This window comes from Echiichthys vipera, assembly GCF_963691815.1.
Source record: "Echiichthys vipera genome assembly, chromosome: 1".
Lineage (NCBI taxonomy): Eukaryota > Metazoa > Chordata > Actinopteri > Perciformes > Trachinidae > Echiichthys > Echiichthys vipera.
Genome location: NC_139826.1, coordinates 19,388,646 through 19,406,970, shown reverse-complemented (window position 1 = coordinate 19,406,970; position 18,325 = coordinate 19,388,646). Strand labels below are relative to the sequence as shown.

The window sequence follows — 18,325 nt, the reverse complement described above, 5'->3', positions numbered from 1 at the left end:
TCGACAGTACGTACGATAAAAAGGGAAATAAAATTAAATGTGTTCAATGTAGGGGGTAAAGAAAGGAATCAAACATCTTCATGGCGAGTTACGATGACGGGACAAACCCGTAGTAATCGCCTAGAAGACAAGCGCTTTTAAGTATTATCTTAAACAACTGCAGTTTGGATCCATGAACATTTACTAATAAAGATCCCAAGTATGAGAAAACAAACAAATCAATGACTGCTTTATCAGTGTTGCATTTTATCTCAGGTGATTCTGCATTGAATAGTTAACATGCAAGAAACAGTTCAACACAGCTCTGGAACATGGATGACATGACTCATCTAAAACTTAGATAAATATATGATATGGTATCAAACAACCATATCAACAAACAACAACTCTCTGTCTGAACATGAATGCATGCTGAAGTTCTGCGTTTGACGGTTTCATTTCACAGTAAAAACATGACCCGTTACTCTTGTCTTCCAATCACTGTGAGACAAAGACATTAGAAAATAAAACAAAAGCCTACAGTAAGACAAAAAGTCTGTATAAACATTCCCTTTTCACTAAACACCAAAAGTCAAAACAAAGTAAGGCTCATTAACCATCAGCATAGTCAAACAACAGCATCACAAATTACGGATATAAAGGAATCTCTTCAGCTCATACTTCTTGTGTTGTAACATGAACACGTGTGTTCCTCGGTGAAAAGGGTTTTTGACGAGCATGTTTTAAGAAATAAAGACATTTAATTGTTTAATCAAGAAAACAACACTCCACCTCCATTTTGCACTGAGGAATTGACTGGAGATTGTCTGTGGTGGAATGGTTGATTTGTACATGGTGAGAAAAAAATGGCATAAGTCTCAAATAATTACAATTAAAGGGATTTCAACCCTGAAAGGAGTGAAATGGGAGGTGATGTAAGGCAGGGCGCTAGTTTCACTTACAGATCATCATTAATGGAGAATTATGTGGCTTCTAATCCTACTACAAGTTAAGACACATATTTACTAAGTGGTCCGATATTCCACAGATTAAATGGATTCATGGTGAGTAACACCATAGCTTCAGGTCAAGTTTACAATTTGATTTTGCCAACCCCCTCTTTCTTAAATAAAACAACTGCCTAACCCTAAAGATGAGACTGTAACCTTTGCAGCAGAGCCATAAGGGGCAGTCCATACTTTTTATTTGGTCCTTTAAGAGCCATAGGCAAACAAGAAAGAATGTGACAGATCATAGAAAAGTTTGACAAAGTAACAGAGAAAAGAGTTCAAGGGAAAAGGGGAGGAACAAAATTAGCATGGAGGTAGAGAGGAAGTTTTTGACATCATATCCAGCTACCAACAGTGGTCTCTTAACATTGTTTTTGCATTATTGCACTACAGAGGAATGACAATCTTAAAACAAAACAAACCCACCCAAACCAGTATGCACATTTTCACATATATTAGGAATAAGAGGCAATAGCCTCACTAGCTTTCTACTTTAAATCTTTCTTTTCCTTTGAGAATGAGATGGGAGGATAGAGTCTTCCCATTAAAAGGGTTCAGATGTGACCTTTTAAAACGGACAGGATGTAAACAGTTCAGCCTTCGGGTGAAATCACATGTGCTGAAAGGCAGGGGTGGTCAAAGCCCCGTTTACTGGTTAGATCTGTAGCTTTTAAGAAGGGGACACCTGAGAAACAGAAGATTCAGCTATTACCTATCTGGATATGTTTGCTGCATAGTGGATTCACAGGTTTAAATGACGCAAACTAAACTACACAAAACTTGGTATTTTTAGACTTTATCCAAACCTCATCCCACTTCAACTAATTCTGACTGAAGGCCAAGTCTTATAAGGCCTTTGAGAAGTAGAGAAGGACAAGAGTCAGATGATGGGCAACATTGACTTGGTAAAGATGTGTGGAATCAAAGTAGGACAAAGCAGTGTCTCTTATGTTTTTGGTTAAAATAAATCAAATAAACTGGGGCTTTGCACTCAGGCAAACAGTGTAAATACAAATTATTATACGTACGCATTGTTTATCAAAGAGGGATGAAATCAGTGATAGTGTCTTTCAACCGAATGTAAACAAACACACACACACACACACAAACACACACACATGCCTGACGAAACCACACAAATAGTCTGCAGAAAGTCTGGTTACAAAATCGTAATATTTCACTTATCAGTTTTTAACTGCATCCACCTTAAAAATACAAACATTTAAATATTTAAAATCTGGAGATCTACCCTGAATAATAACCACTGCCGCCCATCATCTGACTCCTACGAATAATAACCAATTTTCTTCTTAGTCAACCTGGTTCATGAGCAGCCAGGGTGATAACATTAGCAAGATTTGTTTCATCAGTATAGTGTTTGCCAGGTACCTTGCGTCAAACCTAGATCAAGTTTCCAGAGTCACATTGTTTGCCAACATGTAGTTAGCACTACACACAGACAGACCATATAGAGTCCTTCTCTAGATCTGCAGCACCAGCCCGGCAGCTGAGATGTTGTCCCCTCCACCTGCAGTTTGGTAAACCTCAGTGCACACCAGCACCGGTGCTACACATATCTCGTAGTCCTCCTCATCCCAGCAGCTGACGGGCCTGGTCTCCTGTAGAGGGATGCGCTGGCTGCCCTCCTGCCGGCTAACAGAGAAAGAGTCGTCCATGATGAGCCTCGCCTTGCTGGGGTCAATGTTGTTAGAGCCACAGACATGGCGGTTAGCTGTGAGAGAGGCTTTGGCGGTGGCTGACATTGTGTTCTTCCACTGGGAGCCACGTGTCACTATCATGGCCTGAAAGGCCAGCGTGTGGACGTGGAGCCGAGTCAGCGGCTTAGCTTTAGCACCATTTGTGTCACTTTCTGCATCCTTAGAGCGCTGGTTCACAATGCGATAGACCTCCCTCATCTGGTCAAGGACAGTAGCTACACGAGGGTTTGGGTCTGACAACACTGTGATGTTGGAGCCTTTAAGCAGACTGAGCAGGTTGGGAAGCTCCTGTTCATTCATCCCTAAAGAGTCCGCCTGGAAAAGCAGAGCCAGGATAAGAGATTAAACTAAAAGACCAGCCTTGAAATGAACATCTTCAAATGAACAAATGGAAGCCACAGCGTTGCACATAGTGACATTATTTCATTGTGATGAAACAGAAAGAGAAGGCTACAATTTCATCTCTAAATGTAGTGCTGTGTCAGCTCGGGCCATACTCATGTTGCATGCATGTTCTGTGTTGTCTAGTTTTAAACTACCTGGTATTATTTGTCAGACATTGTGTTTTTTCGGGATGATAACTTAATTTTCTAGTCTCCTGCCATGTGAAATAATATGTTGATTAATTGAACTGTTCAGTCATACATACATGGGGAATGACATAGTGAAGTAGATCTTCCATTATACTCTCTTCTACAAAACTGGCCATCTCAAAATGGACTCCAATCTGTGGAGATGAGGAGGACAGGAGGTCGGCCAGACGGGAGAGGAGAGCCTCTCGCTCACCTTGAATGATGAAAGGAATAGGTGGAAAGAGAAGAGAAGAAATTCAGACAAAAGGTAGGGTAAGGTGCAACAAGCACTCTTTTCCAGGTCTGAACGAAACTCACAATTTACAAATAAGTCATTGATCCATCTATGAGTCTAACTCAGACTAGACTATGACCTTTGACATAAGGTGAAATCATCATTAATAATTTAATCATTTTAACTGACAAACAACATATGTTCAGCAATATCCAGTTTTAGTTGTGCGACAGTACCGCTGCAGGTTCAGTTTCCTCTTACCTGACTGGAAGGGGAAGTTATCCATCATTTGCAGTCCACCTACTACCAGCAGATCTGGTTTGAAGTCTTCAAGTTTCTCAGCAAACTCTGCCATGGAGTCCAGGTAGGGGTTATGGTCGTCGCTGTGAACGATATATCTACAGAGCCAAACACAGTCAGCCTCAAAAACCATAAAGACTCAAATTTAAACATATGTACGGTCACACACAGAACATTTGGTTCTTTTACTCCCAACATTCATTAAATCCAGCCTACTGTGCACGTTGAATAATGGCTTAAATACTCTCATATACACAGTTCCCCTTAATAATCCCTGAAGATTGTCAAATGATCTACCAAATGCTCAACTAACACATACCTGTTAGCTCTACGTGAGGTGTAGTGACCCCAGCTAGCGCCAGATGGATACTCCAGGATCAGATGAATGTCTGGCTCTTCTACTATGTTACCTGCCACTGGAAGGAGGGAGGCAGGTTAGGACAGGGGCATGGAAGTGAAGAAGAAAGGTGTGGGAAAAATTCATGGATGGTAAGAGAGGGCCGGGGAGATGGAGATGGGTGCACCAGTCAGTGTGTGTACCTGTAATGTGCGGGGACAGGACATCGGTAAAATCAGGGCTGAAACTTCCCCCTAGCAAAAGATCACATCCCTCGGTTGCCATGCGACCAGCCATTACCGGGGCATTGCCGCCTACTGCCCATCTGTTTCCAGGTAAGTCACGTGACGCTTCGACCAGCTCACTGAATAAGGTATCATTTAGTATGAAACGCCTGCAAGACAAAAAAGAAAAGCAACAAAGATAAAAAATTGTAAAACAATGTTAAAACTTTAAAGTACCAGCTTAATGTCTTCTTCTTTTTCTCATGTTGTAGTTCTTTTATAGCCTGGCATCACCTGACTTATTGCAAACGCTTATAAATCTGGGCCCTCTCCATTCATTTCCAATTTCCGAGGGGCTTTATTAACGGTGCAGAGCAAATTTTTTCTGGATGCAAGTGGATAGAACTACAACCAATCAGTGCAACGAAACAGGAGTGCTTGCTCAGTGAAAAACAATAGCAGCCGGGTAGGAAACTTTGTCAAATTACAGCTAAACACTATACTAAAATCTAAATGTGTTACGCAAGAAATAGGCAATACTGCTATAGGCAACTACTGCTTTCTAGTTTGACAGTTTAATCTGACTTTAGGGAGCCAGACCTGCCGACTGTATCGACACTGTCAGTGATGGTCCGTCAAACACGCCCCACATGAGATAAATGGGTGTAATTGGTTAGCACCGCGACAGGAGGGCTGGAAATCTGTCTGTACAGGAAAGGGGCAGACGCATCTTTCAGAGCAGATGAAACATGAGTTTGGCAGAGTCGTCTGATTTCCAGGCTAGGTCTGTTGTGCATTTGAATTGTCACCATGTATGTAAATGTGCCATGTAAATAAATACACCTTGCTCTTCCTTAACTGATGTAATTAAACCAGAGAGACTTGTTCACCCAGTCTCTTTGCAAATATTAACATGTGGAAATGAAATACTGTTAAACAGTGCATTTCTCTTCTCTGAGCTTATGAGTAACATGAGTATCAAAGTCTAACTAAAAGAAAGAGGACGCAAGAACAAAGTATAGTTGAGAAAAACCAATGGTCTGTGTGGAGAGGATGAGAGAAAGTTAAGAGCTACTGACACTAGAGACAGCCATAAAGATATGGTTGGAAAAGCCAAAGTATAATGACTTAGGTTTATAAAAACAACTTAAACTCTTCTATGATGCCTGGCTGTGCTCAGGCGACACAGGTAGTGGCAGTGACACCCCTTGTTGCTATGAGACACCTGAAACAAACATTTAAACTGTGGCACCCTTCTGATAAAAGCTGAAATATTTCAGACCCTATGGGAAGAGTTGTGTGCATGAAGGCTCCCAGTATACAAGTTGCCTTTAACAAACAGAAACAGCGTGTAGGTTCATCCTGTAGAGTAAGGTCATTTCTAGCTTATCTGTATCTCACACAGTCTCAGTATCACAGTCTCTCTCTCTCTCTCTCTTGCTCTATGAAGCTGCAGATATACAACTAATTGTAAAATATGGGGAAAAAATGTGCCACAGGTAAACTGACAGTTAAAGACGAGAAGCAAAAGTAAAAGCAAAGCATACTGAGCAAAGTTAATCTCTTACATTTAAGAGGTTTGACCAGAGAGAGACAACCAATCATCTCTTCTGTTCTTTGCAAATATCACTTTCTCTCATTCTCTTTAGCTGAAGTGCTTCTGAATTATGGTCTTTAAAATTCCACAAGAAACCAGGAAAGAAAGAAGCCAGAGAAATAACTCTTAATGCTGAGCAGACAAAGAGGTTTCTGTGTCTAGTTGAGAATTCTAGACAGAAATTGTTATTTCTAGTCACTCTCTTTTACACAAACACATTCCCTTGTCCTTTCTGTCCTTGATGGTTTTGTAAGCATGTTGCCTTTAGGTGTTATTTCCACACAATGAACAAGTGCTCACAGGCGCCACAGCCAGAACAGCAGCAGTCACCATTGAATGAGTGGAGATGGGAGATGAGTTCAATAGCTTACATACCTAACACTTTAGTAATTGATTAACATCAACATAAAAAACACAGAGAAGCACTGACCAAATCTAATTAAACCTACAGCCTTTAATCTACTTTGTGTGAAAAATAGATAAAGAGAGTGTGTGGTTGTATTTATCTGTATGTCTCGCGCGCACACACGCACGCACGCACGCACGCACGCACGCACGCACGCACACGCACACGGCTGGTCTCATGCCTCACAAAGTATCAGTCTACTTCATGTTGCCCCTCTTACTTATTCAATTACAAAAAGTTAGATAACCAGGCACAGACTAAAATATTAAAATATTGTAGAGCTCTTGTTCACAGCAAACACACATGTACTTATATTACCATATTGTGAATTTAGCATTAATTAACACTTACTCTGCAGCAGCTCCTGGTGCAAAAAAGTAGGCAAAGCTCTGAGCCAGCTGCACTTCATTTTCTATGTAGTCATGATGTAGGGGCTGATCCGTGGGAGGGAGGCCGATCTTATTAAGCAGCGATACCCCGTCCACTATGAGATCAACACAACCTCCAAAACCTGTAGATGAGGGAGAGGGGCAGAGAACATAAAAATAAAGAGAGATAATTGTGATGAAAGCCATGTCCAGAAGCAGGAATATGACGCAAGACATATGACGTAAGATCTGGGGCCAACCAGAAGGGATGACCTTCAGGGGTGAAAGATGTAAAGGAGAAGATTATGCATCACCCATTTTCTTTTTAACACTGCAGTCAAACTGAACAGTAGAAAATAGAGCAAAGAGAAGGGCGGGGTAATGCCAGTGTGCAGCTTTAGCAAACTGAACAGAGAGACATCGACAGAACGTGCAGCATGATTTTTATGCGACGTGGCTGTTCAAATGAGCTGACAAGTCGATACAGTTTCAGCTACTGGATCATACATCATTGACATGTAGCTTTCATCTTCAAACATGTTCTGTCACTTCTGAACAAAGGCCAAGATGCTCTGCAAAAACCCCAGGTGGCCTATCTGTGTAGGCAACCCCACAGAATCCAAAAGTTCATTGTTGGTCTGACATTTGAATTAGTTTTGAATATTTAACTTCTGTCTGACAGTAGCTTGACTTCAAGGTGCTTTGTTTCCAACTGATTCCCAATGCCCTTTGCTAGGCATCTAGATTTCTTTTGACAATTTGCTTAAAATAATAGAAAATCCTGTGTATATCTGGTCATATGGATTATTGTGCTTTTGGTTTGAAGTCATCAACCCAGTATTTTTTCAGTGTTGTGTTAAATGCTTCAATTCACCATCTAAAGCGCCTAATATAGATCAAACTATCGATGCTATTATGTGACTAGGTTGGCATGTGATGCCATTGTATCCAAATCTGGTTAATACAGTGTAACTGGTCTGACTGCATGGCTGAGCCTGTTGCTGAACTGGGTAAAGGTTGGACAGATATGGTGATCACTTCTGTTGTGTGCTTGTGACAAAGCTCAAGAGGACAAGATTTTAGGATAAGATCACGGTGACAGTTACGACACGTGACTAAGGTGTTTGCTGAAGAGTTAGTGAGTTGAGGAATTCCTCACTTAATACTGCTAATCCACTTGGTGCCCGCAGTTACAATGCAAGACAGAGACCAAAATGTGCCAATTGAGGTCATCACTTGGCACACTAGCCACTCAAGATTTTGCCAGACCTTTGTTCAAAGGTGTGGGTATGATACAGTGGAGTTGTTAGTACAGAAGCCATAACCAGGGCCTGAAGCCTATAAGATTTTTTTTAACCAGAGCAACAGTGGTTAGTGCATGAATCCCTACAATTCACCACCTGCTTTCCCTAGTTAACCAGTGCCCTCTGTACTTGACCTGTCACAGTGAGGCTACCATCTATACTAGTGACATATGGCAGGCTGCAGTTACTATAGTTGAGTTCACCCACACTCATGGTACAAAGAGTGGCACCACCGTGTCCATATTACCATGCACTTGTCTTTTGCTCCTCATTAGCTCTCTGTGGTGGCTTATTCGTTGACCGGCGGCCTCTTCATGGTCATCCCCTTTTAAAACCTCCCTCTTCCCCTTGACCAAACTAACAACACTGTTTGTCCGGCTTAATCATTCAACATTAGCTGGTGTCACATTCCTTTCACTTGGGCAGTCATTTGCTGACAAGCCACCTGATATTCACAGAAAAAAGGAAATGTGTAGCTAAGGTATTTGACCAGTTTCCCCTGTTCTTTTTCTTTGTTGTGTAAATAGTAATGGTACCAACATTAGACAACTCTTAACGTATGTTTATGTTTCTTTCATGTATCTTATTCACCTGGAACAGCTTTCTAGCTGTAATACCAGCTAATATGGATGACTTATCGATTATTAACCCAGCAACTCCATAATAAGCCCTTTAATTTGGGTAGCTAGGCAACGCTAGCTCGCTCACAGCACTCGCACTCACCAACGGCCACTCTCGGTCTGGCGACGTTATTTATCCCGACTTTGCCTTCAGCCCGGAGCAGCGAGGACAGCACGGTGTCCAGCCGGTCGTCCAGTACTGTATCCTGGGGAGACCGGAACCAGAAGGCCAAAACAACCACAAACAGGGACACAACAGGCCCATATTTCATCCAAGGGGCCCGACCTCCTCCCTCCATCATTCGCTGCAGCTACGGTGGCTCACGCGGAGGAATGACCTAGCCCTCTCAGCCCGCTCGACCAGTCAGGAGCCGCTCTCTGGGGGTCTGTTTGTTTTCTGAGCCGGAGTCTCCCGGACCTACCGTAACTGAACAAATCCTTAGCAGAATCCTATTTCAGAAGTATATTCAAAACATTACCACTTCGACTGTGTTTTGACCGCTGTATAACAACTACTTAGGATCTCTAGTGTGTTTAGTTTTTTACCTGAGCGCTGCGGTCCTTGAAAAATGGGCAGACGCCCGTGTGCAAAACAAACAGACGAAGGGGGCGTGTTTGTTTTTGCTGACAACAAGGCGGAAATGGCAAATCCTAGGAAGCTATCCTAACCTTTTCAAACACTGACTTTATCCAACTTTCTTTCCCATCATCAGTACAGTTGGTCCTGAAAGTAGAAACAATGTTTCAAACTCTCTCTGGCGGTACATGAAGGAATCTCCAAAATAAAACTTACTAAATTGATATGACAATAAGAAAAATACTTAAACTTTTAAGATCTGTGAAATATAATTAAAACAAGTTTAGCATGTCCTGTTTCAATAGCAGGAAGAGAGTAAACAGAGGTAAAAATGATTGGTTTGAAAAACACTGACATGTCAGTTCTGATGCGGCCCCTTCCTACAGCGTAGCTGTGGCAGTTAACAATAAATAATCTTCTGATTAGGAAAAAAAAAATCTGCCTGCCAACAGCTGAATAGCGTAGGCCTGCGCTGCTGTATTTTAACATTGGTCTTAGTGGTGGTACTTGAGAGCCTGATATTTTCTGAGGTGGTACGCCATGTACAAAGTTTGAGAACCACTGATCCATCAGATCCTTACCCTCATTTTCATGGTGAGTCAGTCCCATCAGGTGTGCAAATTAGTCAGATGAAATGCAAATGGCTTTAAAATGCCAGCATGTATTCAAGAGTCACAACACCATACTTGGAACCAAAATGTTTTATTAAATTCAGCAAATAAAAGTTACGTGCCAACATTTTTGATCGATACAGGCAGACAATAAAAACATCCCATTATCAACCATATAAAAACAAGTTTGATTTCTCATCTGATATTCAATTTAAAAACACTAACAGGAACAGTCAGTGAGGACATCCCAACATCTTGGAGTGGCTTTTGTGGCACTGAAAATATCAACTTTAAAAAGCTGTATTAAAAATTAGACACATTTAAACAAAATGACCTTCTCTGCTGCATTAGGGAGTTGTGTAATTTCTTTCAATTATTACTGGTCTAAAATGCCCAATACTTTCCACCAGTATAGGAAAAAAATGTAACAAGGGAAACAAATGAAATTCTACACAAGTGACTGTCTGCTTCAAATCGCCTGAGATTTGAATTAAATGCACAGGCTTGTCTTAAAAACCATTATCCTCTCGTGTACCCTTTTGATTAACCTTGCTTTAAGAGGGGAAGGAACAAGGCTCAGCTCAGTCACAACAAAACGCCTTGAATCCAACAATGGTCTTTTGTGCACAGGCAAATACTCCATCTGCTAATCCACCTAAATGAGGTGAAGGTTGCTCTTGAGTCTTTTTTTTTTTTATGCCTGTTGTCAAAAGAAAACCACATGCCACATGTGCAAGGTTATCAGTAGGCTTTAACTAAAAAAGGACTAAACGCTGTTAAACAAGTTTTGGAGCAGGCAAGTCGTGTGTCGCCCTCTACTGATTATGTATTGGACACTGCAGCTCAAAATCTGCAAGAGAAAAAACAAAAGTCAGGGAAGAACAGAAGTCGTGTCCACACTTTTAAAATTTTGTTGAGGATTTCCTAAAGAATGGCTAAAGGATCAACAGTCAATTTAGAGCAATGAGGCTTGTGCACAAACACAAATCTGGACACTCCAGTCTGGTTTATGACATTAGAGAGGTTGCAACAGATGTAGTGAAAAAGGCACACAGTATTCACAGGTTTGGTTGAGACCATCACATGTCGTTTTGTTGTCTTACCTTACAATTTATTTTGGAATCCCTGCCACAACCTCAGACTCAATACCACAGTGATCCGATCCACGCAGAATCTTAAAGAATCCTGAAGACCAGAAACAAACCAGAGGGCAGTTTACACAAACGGAAATAAATAGCTTTCACCAGCAATTGCATGTTCGTAAGTATAAAATATGTCCATATCTTAAGTGTGAGAACATATGGTATGTGCACTTGTGTTGAGTCATATACAGAACTGAGTATAAAAAGAGTATTCAAGTTTTGGATGGGTATGAAAAGTTTGTGTGGCACTGTCAGGATGTTCATTCAACAATGTGATTCAGTTATTAAGGCTGTATTTTACTGTAGGGTTTCTAATATTCCATTCCCTTCATACATCTAAATGAGACAGCTACAGTTTATAACCAAGAGTGGCTTTCATATGAATGACTAAGTTTACATGCACACTCTTCCACCATTATTCAGAATATGATAATATTTTGAATACAGCACTTTTCAAAATTTGTGACACAGCCTCTTGCCCGTTTACGTCTTTTGGTCAACTCTTTGCGTTGCTATGGTTGTTGTACACAAACAAACAAGGCTGGGGTAGAGATGCATGCTCAACAGAAACAGCCACATTTCTATTTGGAAGGAGAAACACACCTACTTTAAAACATTATGAAAGGAAGGTGTTTGAAAGAGGGAAGCTGCGTAAATCCTATTTTGACAGCTGCATGTAAACTGCAATATTAGTAGGAATATTGTATTTTATTTGAAAAAGGGCTTAAAAATTTTAACATAGTCATTGTTAGTTAAAAGTAGCAAAATATGTCTCTGCTCACCGTTATCACCCCAGTCGGTGTTCCAGGAGTTGGCACAGAGCCAGTAGGGAACACCATCCTCCTCTCCCCAGCCCAGCATCTTGATGGCATGGCCCCCCAGAGCAGACCCAGACACATGCTGATACACGCCTGGAGAGGAAAATAAAAAAAACAACACAAAGGGGCAGGGTCAGCAAGAGTCTGAGTTCAAGTGTGTGAAAGAATGTCAGAAACAACATTTTACAGAATCACTGAGCATATCAGCATTTACTGTGTGTTCAACAGGTTGAGAGTGTGCAAGTACTCCTTATTCTGTGTGTTTATACTACATTTGTCTGTTGATGCTGCATGTGTTCTTACCGGACTTGTACAGGACGAAGTCTTCATAGACGGTAAAGGCTCCCTCTACTGGGCCATTCTTGTACATCTCACTCTGAATCTGCTCCTCATCTGACAGCACGCTGTAAGACGTTTTACCTGCAACACTTTGAGTTAGGATCCTGCACTGCATGTGTGCACATAAACAACTGTGACTAAGATTTGAGTTACGCTCATTTTAGGACATAAAACATAGTAAAAGCATCACAACCAAATATACTGTATAATGGAAACATCTTCCCAGGAAAATAACAGAGCAGGAACAAAATACAGTTCAAGTTTCAAGAAGTATGTTTGGCTTCTGCTTTTCTCACCAAAGTGCTTGTCCACTTTGTAGCCGGGTGTGTATCCAGGTTCACACTGCTTGACGCATTCAGGTGTGTCTCCACCCTCTCCAGAGCAGGAGGGTCTGCTGCCATTCACATGGTGTTCACAGGGAGGGATGGTGTAGGGCCGACAACCTGTAGACAAAAAAGCGTAAGGTTACATCCAAAAATGTAATTTTAAAATAGTGTTTGAGAACAAATACAATCTCCATCCTGACCGACAGTGACTGATAAGACCCAATCAGGAAGCGAACATGGGTGTCTGTGTCATTGTTTCTAAAACGGCTCCGTTTCTGCATGTCCACACTAAAACCCAACCCTGCAGTTCTCAACCTAAAACAGACTCAGGCGTTTTTGAGCCTCTATAACATTAGAGACATTTGGAAACAGTGCTGAGTAGTGCGGACGCAAGGCACAGATGTAGTAAAAGTTACGCTTTTTAAAATTTAATTGTAGTAGTGTGCCTAGACACCACACATGCATACCACTTTGGGAGTCTCACACACTAAACTTACCAATATGGGAGTCATAGAGACCGCCAGAGACTAGCCCCTCATTTGTCCAGAAGTCCCAGGCAGCTGAAGGGTAACCACCGTTACATCTGAAAGAAAAAAAAAACAATTAAAGAAAGAGACAACGATGCACCCCCAGCCTCCAACTTTGACATACGGGAGGCACTGACTGACACCAACTTCTTCCTCACCCAATACAGATTCTGAATCCTACCTCTTAGTACTGTATCTACCAATACCAAGAACTGATTCATGATAATGCTCACTTTAAAATATGTATATCTCATTGTGTGGATCTCACAAGAATCATCTTTATGCAAGGTTACATTGAGTTGACAGCTCACCGCGAATAAATGAAACCAATAGCAGACATTCAGTACTCTGTTTACAGATATGTCATGGCAGATACCTGATCCTCTTTATAAAAAGGTCAGTTTTGGCACAGATACCAATTCTGGACATTCAATTGGTGCCTTTCTATACATCATCTGACTTTTATCAGATCATTAACTGGAGAGCTCTCATTCATTCACTGGATAGCCCCAAACAAATGCAAATTCTACCAGGGCTCAGTCCTCCCATCTTGTTTAAGGGTTACAAAATGATTGTGAAATTATGGGGAGATTTTCAAAATTATCCCTGAATGCACTGATGTACTTCAAAAGTGTCATCAAAATACTTTATTTCAACACATACATCTTTTAAAAGTTTGCAATATTTGAGCTAAGGGCCTTTAGCATCCATGTAAACAACACAGATGTGACCAAAGCGGTGGGATGCTTTCCTTGGAGCTTGTCTCCTCCCATTAAAATTAATTCAAATTTAAAAACCACATGCTTTGCTTCTGAGCTCTGTATTATGGTGCAAACAAAAAATAATAATAATAATAATCACTATTATTATCTACTGGGGACATCTGAAGACAAATGGTAGTGAAACTTTCTGCACACTGTTGCCTCTCACCCCATGCCACAGCTTTCGCAGCAGCTCAGCAGATCCTCTGAGGAGATCTCCACGCTGACCTTGGCATTGCTGTGGATACACACGCGGTCAGAGATGGCCTCTGCAGCTCCAAACGCCTGTAGGCAGAACAACAGAGATGTGTCACGGGCATGCAAATACAATTTTGGGGGAGATTTTCCTTCATCTGAATTGAGGTTTTAAGGATAGAGGGTGTTGTTTGACTGTCAGTTATAGAAGTGTGTGTTTGTCTGACCCTACACGTTGCTAACCACAATTGAAATTCACAAATCGTAAAATGAATATTCCTTGAATAATATGTTCCTCAACCCCCAGCAAACGTGGTCCCATCATTTGAGTAGTGGGTTTTTATCTCACCCAGCAGGATCCACAGGAGCCCTGGTCTCTGATCTCCTTCAGAGTGGGACAGTTGGGCCACTGCTCTCTAGGGTCAAAGTTTTTAGGCAGCTTCAGGTCACCAGCATACTGAACCCTGCAGAGGAGAACAGTGTTACATTGTCAAGTATTACTGTGCACTACTACAACCATTTTGAAGTTGGCATTTTTGGTCCATGACACTAAAACTACTGCATAAAAGCAGCATGTATAATTAGTGGATGTATAACACAGCAAATACTATCACTGATATGAAAGCATAATGGAAAACTAATCTGAAGTTCGTCTCCTGTGTTTAATGAGTGAGACTCACATGACTGGCAGTTTAGGTCCCTTCAGCATCGTACCGCAGAGTCTCTTGACATAACTGTAGTCGACATTATGGAAGTTGTGACCAGCCTGCAGGAAAGGAGGGAGATTTAGTCGATTCGAACCACTTCCAAGGTAGAAAAACAAAAAACAACTCACCTTCCAGGTAGTGTTGATCTTATTGATGTAGTTGACCATCTCTGTGGACAGTGGTGGGAGACGGGGTCTGGCCAGGCTCACCGACAAGCTGGCAGCCAGTAACAGGAAGGCTGCACGCCACATTTTGCCTGAAAAAAGAGGAAAAGTTCATTAGTTATTCTCATTACAAATGATATTTAAGCCATAGTAATTTTTTCTTGCCGTAAATTGTGATTCACTCAAGAAACCTTACCATGATTGTTAAATTTCTAAATTTAACAAACACTGAATGTTTCAATTTCAGGCAAAATGTGTATTTCATTTTCATTATCTGTAAGGGGTGAAGGCTGAAGGGATAATGTCTCAAAACGAAAGCTACAATAACAAACATGCAGTACTTAACCCAAAGTGACTGTACATAAAGTAGACTAGGTCAAAATCTACAAAGTGAAAACACGGGGGGAAAAAGTGAGAGAGGTTTTATCCGAAGGATAATGGAACCGTTTACGAACTCGGTGTGGAGTCTTCCACATTTGAAAAACCAACACAAGCTTGAGACAACGCAATGATCTGCTTAGATACACTTACAAGTGGAACATGCATACACAGTGTACACAGAGCAGAGAACACCTCTTATCCTCAGTCATGCTAGTCAGAGATTTTTCCAGTGGTTAAACATGCTGCATCAGCAGGCACATGTACAATAAACACTTCAGTGATTCAACCAACACCTCAGGTTTAAATCTAACTGGATTTCAACATCAGATACACAGGTATCAGTTTCCACTTAAGAAACAAAATAATAATGGGTCCTCATAGTTCCTCATGCTGTAGAAAAACACCCCCCACAATGCAAATGTAGGCACATATAGTTTTTATATAAACGCATGCCCTGATGGTCCAAGCTCAGTTTTAAAATGTTCTGGTGAGATCAGCTCCAAGGACACATCAGCACCCATAATGTAGCCCATTATCAATAGTGGCATGCATCATGCTCAGGAAAAGCAGGATGCTCCGAGTCCAGCAAAAATCAATATCTGTACAGACACTTTGCTTCTTTATAAACATGATGGGATGAACTTAGATCAAACCCTTATAATAAAAAGGACAACATACTGTATGTTAGACAATCTTAAGACCTGAACAGCAGGAGTGGAGAACAAAAACCCTTGGACAAAAACAACAACACAGGAAATGATATTGTCTTAAGAATTCACTGATCTGCTCCCGTTTTACCGTACAGTGTTCCAAGAAAGATTAACAAACATCATTTGCAACAGTCTGTTGCCTTTTTTTCTTTTTTACATGGGCTTGTGTAGGAGCCTAATATACTTATAGACCCTCAGTGATCAAGCTGGCACACTGCCACATGGATTTTCTGTGGAGAACAAGAGCCCGAGTTGTTAGTCATCTGTAAAGATCAGCACACCTGTTTCAGCATGTCCTGTTTCTATAACAGGGAAAGCAGAATTGAATCCCATGAACACCTCGGGTCTTTCTGAAGAAGAGTGGGTGAAGAGGGAAAATGGTTTGATATCACATGACCGAGGCCTATGACATGTCATACAGAGAGGGAAGTAAAACAAGAAAAGTCCCCTTTACAGCATGACATCTGTTCCCTGAAACCACACTGTACACACACTTTATATATTCTGCTCACCTGTCTTCTGAAATCTAAACCAGTGCTCAACTTGTTTAAACAGCACAAGCGATCGTTATATTGTATTCTGTGTAACGTAAGAAAACTGGAGACTAGTGACTGAGTGTTGACTTCAACAGGTCCTCCAGGTGTTTGGGGGATTAGCTTGTGCTCGCTGCATGTGTTGTAAACAGTCTATATAGGATTTATATAACTGTGAACCATCTGTGACGTGCAGGCTATTAACTGTGTGCAAAATATGCACAGCTAAGAAAAAACAGGCAAATTAAATCACATGTGGGCCACAAGAACATTTCAATTTTTTTTTTGTTCAGTTTTTAGAGAAGTGACACACACACACTCTCACACACTCACACACTCACACACTCACACACAAACACAACTTGAGGAAGTGAACTTTCAGTCTGCTGACCTGCCTGGAAACTAATCAGTCCCATGTCTGTTACTTTCATAGTTATCACAGCGAGACTCAAAGGCTACATTCACTTGCTGAGTCACAGTCAGGAAGTACTCTTGCATTTCTAAAGTTTCAAATTCACTGAAATAAGATAAGAACAGCCCTGCTTTTGACTAACTGATGCTAACCGACAGATTATAAAAAGGTTAAGGGGTTGCAAAATATTCCACTTACGTGGGAAGCTACAGATCAACACACAGAGAGATGAGTCAGTGCCAAAGCCACAGATTGACGTCCCTCACTCCTTTAGCCTTTAGCAGAACCAATGATCTTCACATGATCCAAGAACACTGGGTTGAGGGACCTGTTTTTTAGCAACACTGTGCTGTAGGTGGGACAAAGCAATACTCTAATGTTCCTTCTCATACTATAAGATTTCTTACACATCAGAATCAGAATCTCTATCATCATTGCACATCGAAAAGTAACACACACCGACACGCTTATCTTTCATCTTACCACATTTCTATACTGTTCTGCTAAAACTCATGTCCTGGTCAAAAAGCTGAGAGCCTGTTGACAGGAAGGGAGTCCAATATTTGATTTAGTCAATAGTTCAAAATGTCTAGTCAGTTTTGCTTTTGGTTGCAAATGTACAACCTAATCTAGTCCATTCAGCATGTTTATAACCCTGCAAAACAAATCTAGTCTAGTCAAAGCATAGCACAGAAACCTACTTTCGTTTTCCATTTCCCGGTTGAATCAATGCGCCTGACGGTTTAGTATTATGTTTCATATCCATTTAAACTTTTGGTTTTACGTTTCTTTCAGTGTTTCTTTCAGTGAGTTTGAAGGTGCTGCCTGTCCTAATCATTAACAGAAGTGTGTTTGGACCTATTAGCCCCACCTGCTTTTGATCCTATCACCTAAAATGGGTCAGACAGTCAAAAACAACACCCAACATTTGAGACAGGAACTCAAATATAGTCAGTCGGTCCAACAATATTAACTAAACACACTATTTAAAGTGCTTTTTTTGTGTAAAGTGTAACAGATGTAGCCATGCTAGCTGTGAGCTGCTAACTCACCATGGAAACAATCTTCAAAGCAACAAAAACACGTAATTTACCTGTAGCTCGTGTGTCAGCTGTAGGTGTGAACTGTAAATCTTCAGCTCCAGTTGCCCCCTCTGTTCATGAACCACTGATCAAACCGTGTGACTGATAATGAGGCTGATCTGTGACGGTCCTCCTCTTTATTTATTACTGGAGCACCCACGTGAGCCGGTCACATGAGAGCTGCTCATGTGACCGGCTCACGGACACCAACCGTCAGGATTTTTTTTTTCAGTGGGTGTCTTGGTTTGTGTGAGATCAGTTATATTTCTTTACACACAAATAATGCTCTGAATCTGGATCTAACCGGTTAAAAACACACTGAACGGCGAGACAGTTTGGTGCAGTGGGCGCATGAACCTGACCGCTGGGT

The 18,325-nt window shown here is 41.2% G+C and overlaps 2 protein-coding genes across 2 annotated transcripts; both read right to left on the bottom strand.

The window, feature by feature from the left end:
• Window positions 1-237: 237 nt before the first annotated feature.
• On the bottom strand, window positions 238-8,982 carry adpgk2 (ADP-dependent glucokinase 2). The gene is made up of 7 exons (XM_083911148.1): window positions 8,774-8,982; window positions 6,730-6,889; window positions 4,355-4,545; window positions 4,134-4,230; window positions 3,776-3,912; window positions 3,357-3,493; window positions 238-3,022 (listed from the first exon to the last, which is right to left on the bottom strand). Exons 1-7 carry the CDS (start codon window positions 8,970-8,972, stop codon window positions 2,471-2,473), a joined length of 1,473 nt encoding a protein of 490 aa, XP_083767274.1. The 5' UTR covers window positions 8,973-8,982; the 3' UTR covers window positions 238-2,470.
• Window positions 8,983-9,933: 951 nt separating this feature from the next.
• On the bottom strand, window positions 9,934-18,102 carry ctsba (cathepsin Ba). The gene is made up of 11 exons (XM_083916932.1): window positions 17,967-18,102; window positions 14,802-14,929; window positions 14,647-14,732; window positions 14,316-14,430; window positions 13,941-14,056; window positions 12,981-13,066; window positions 12,454-12,600; window positions 12,122-12,238; window positions 11,783-11,911; window positions 10,962-11,043; window positions 9,934-10,708 (listed from the first exon to the last, which is right to left on the bottom strand). Exons 2-10 carry the CDS (start codon window positions 14,922-14,924, stop codon window positions 10,970-10,972), a joined length of 993 nt encoding a protein of 330 aa, XP_083773058.1. The 5' UTR covers window positions 14,925-14,929; window positions 17,967-18,102; the 3' UTR covers window positions 9,934-10,708; window positions 10,962-10,969.
• Between the last annotated feature and the right edge of the window lie 223 nt (window positions 18,103-18,325).

What these genes read in the sequence shown, in the direction of transcription:
- adpgk2 (XM_083911148.1), bottom strand. Translation starts at nt 8,972, where the DNA reads ATGATGGAGGGAGGAGGTCGGGCCCCTTGGATGAAATATGGGCCTGTT. An exon ending in CAGACCGAGAGTGGCCGTTG is followed by an intron (nt 6,890 to 8,773) that starts GTGAGTGCGAGT and finishes CCTCATCTACAG; the next exon opens with GTTTTGGAGGTTGTGTTGAT. An exon ending in TTCACTATGTCATTCCCCAT is followed by an intron (nt 3,023 to 3,356) that starts GTATGTATGACT and finishes CTGCTTTTCCAG; the next exon opens with GCGGACTCTTTAGGGATGAA.
- ctsba (XM_083916932.1), bottom strand. Translation starts at nt 14,924, where the DNA reads ATGTGGCGTGCAGCCTTCCTGTTACTGGCTGCCAGCTTGTCGGTGAGC. An exon ending in AGATCAACACTACCTGGAAG is followed by an intron (nt 14,733 to 14,801) that starts GTGAGTTGTTTT and finishes CCTTTCCTGCAG; the next exon opens with GCTGGTCACAACTTCCATAA. An exon ending in GCTCCTGTGGATCCTGCTGG is followed by an intron (nt 14,057 to 14,315) that starts GTGAGATAAAAA and finishes TTCTGCCTACAG; the next exon opens with GCGTTTGGAGCTGCAGAGGC.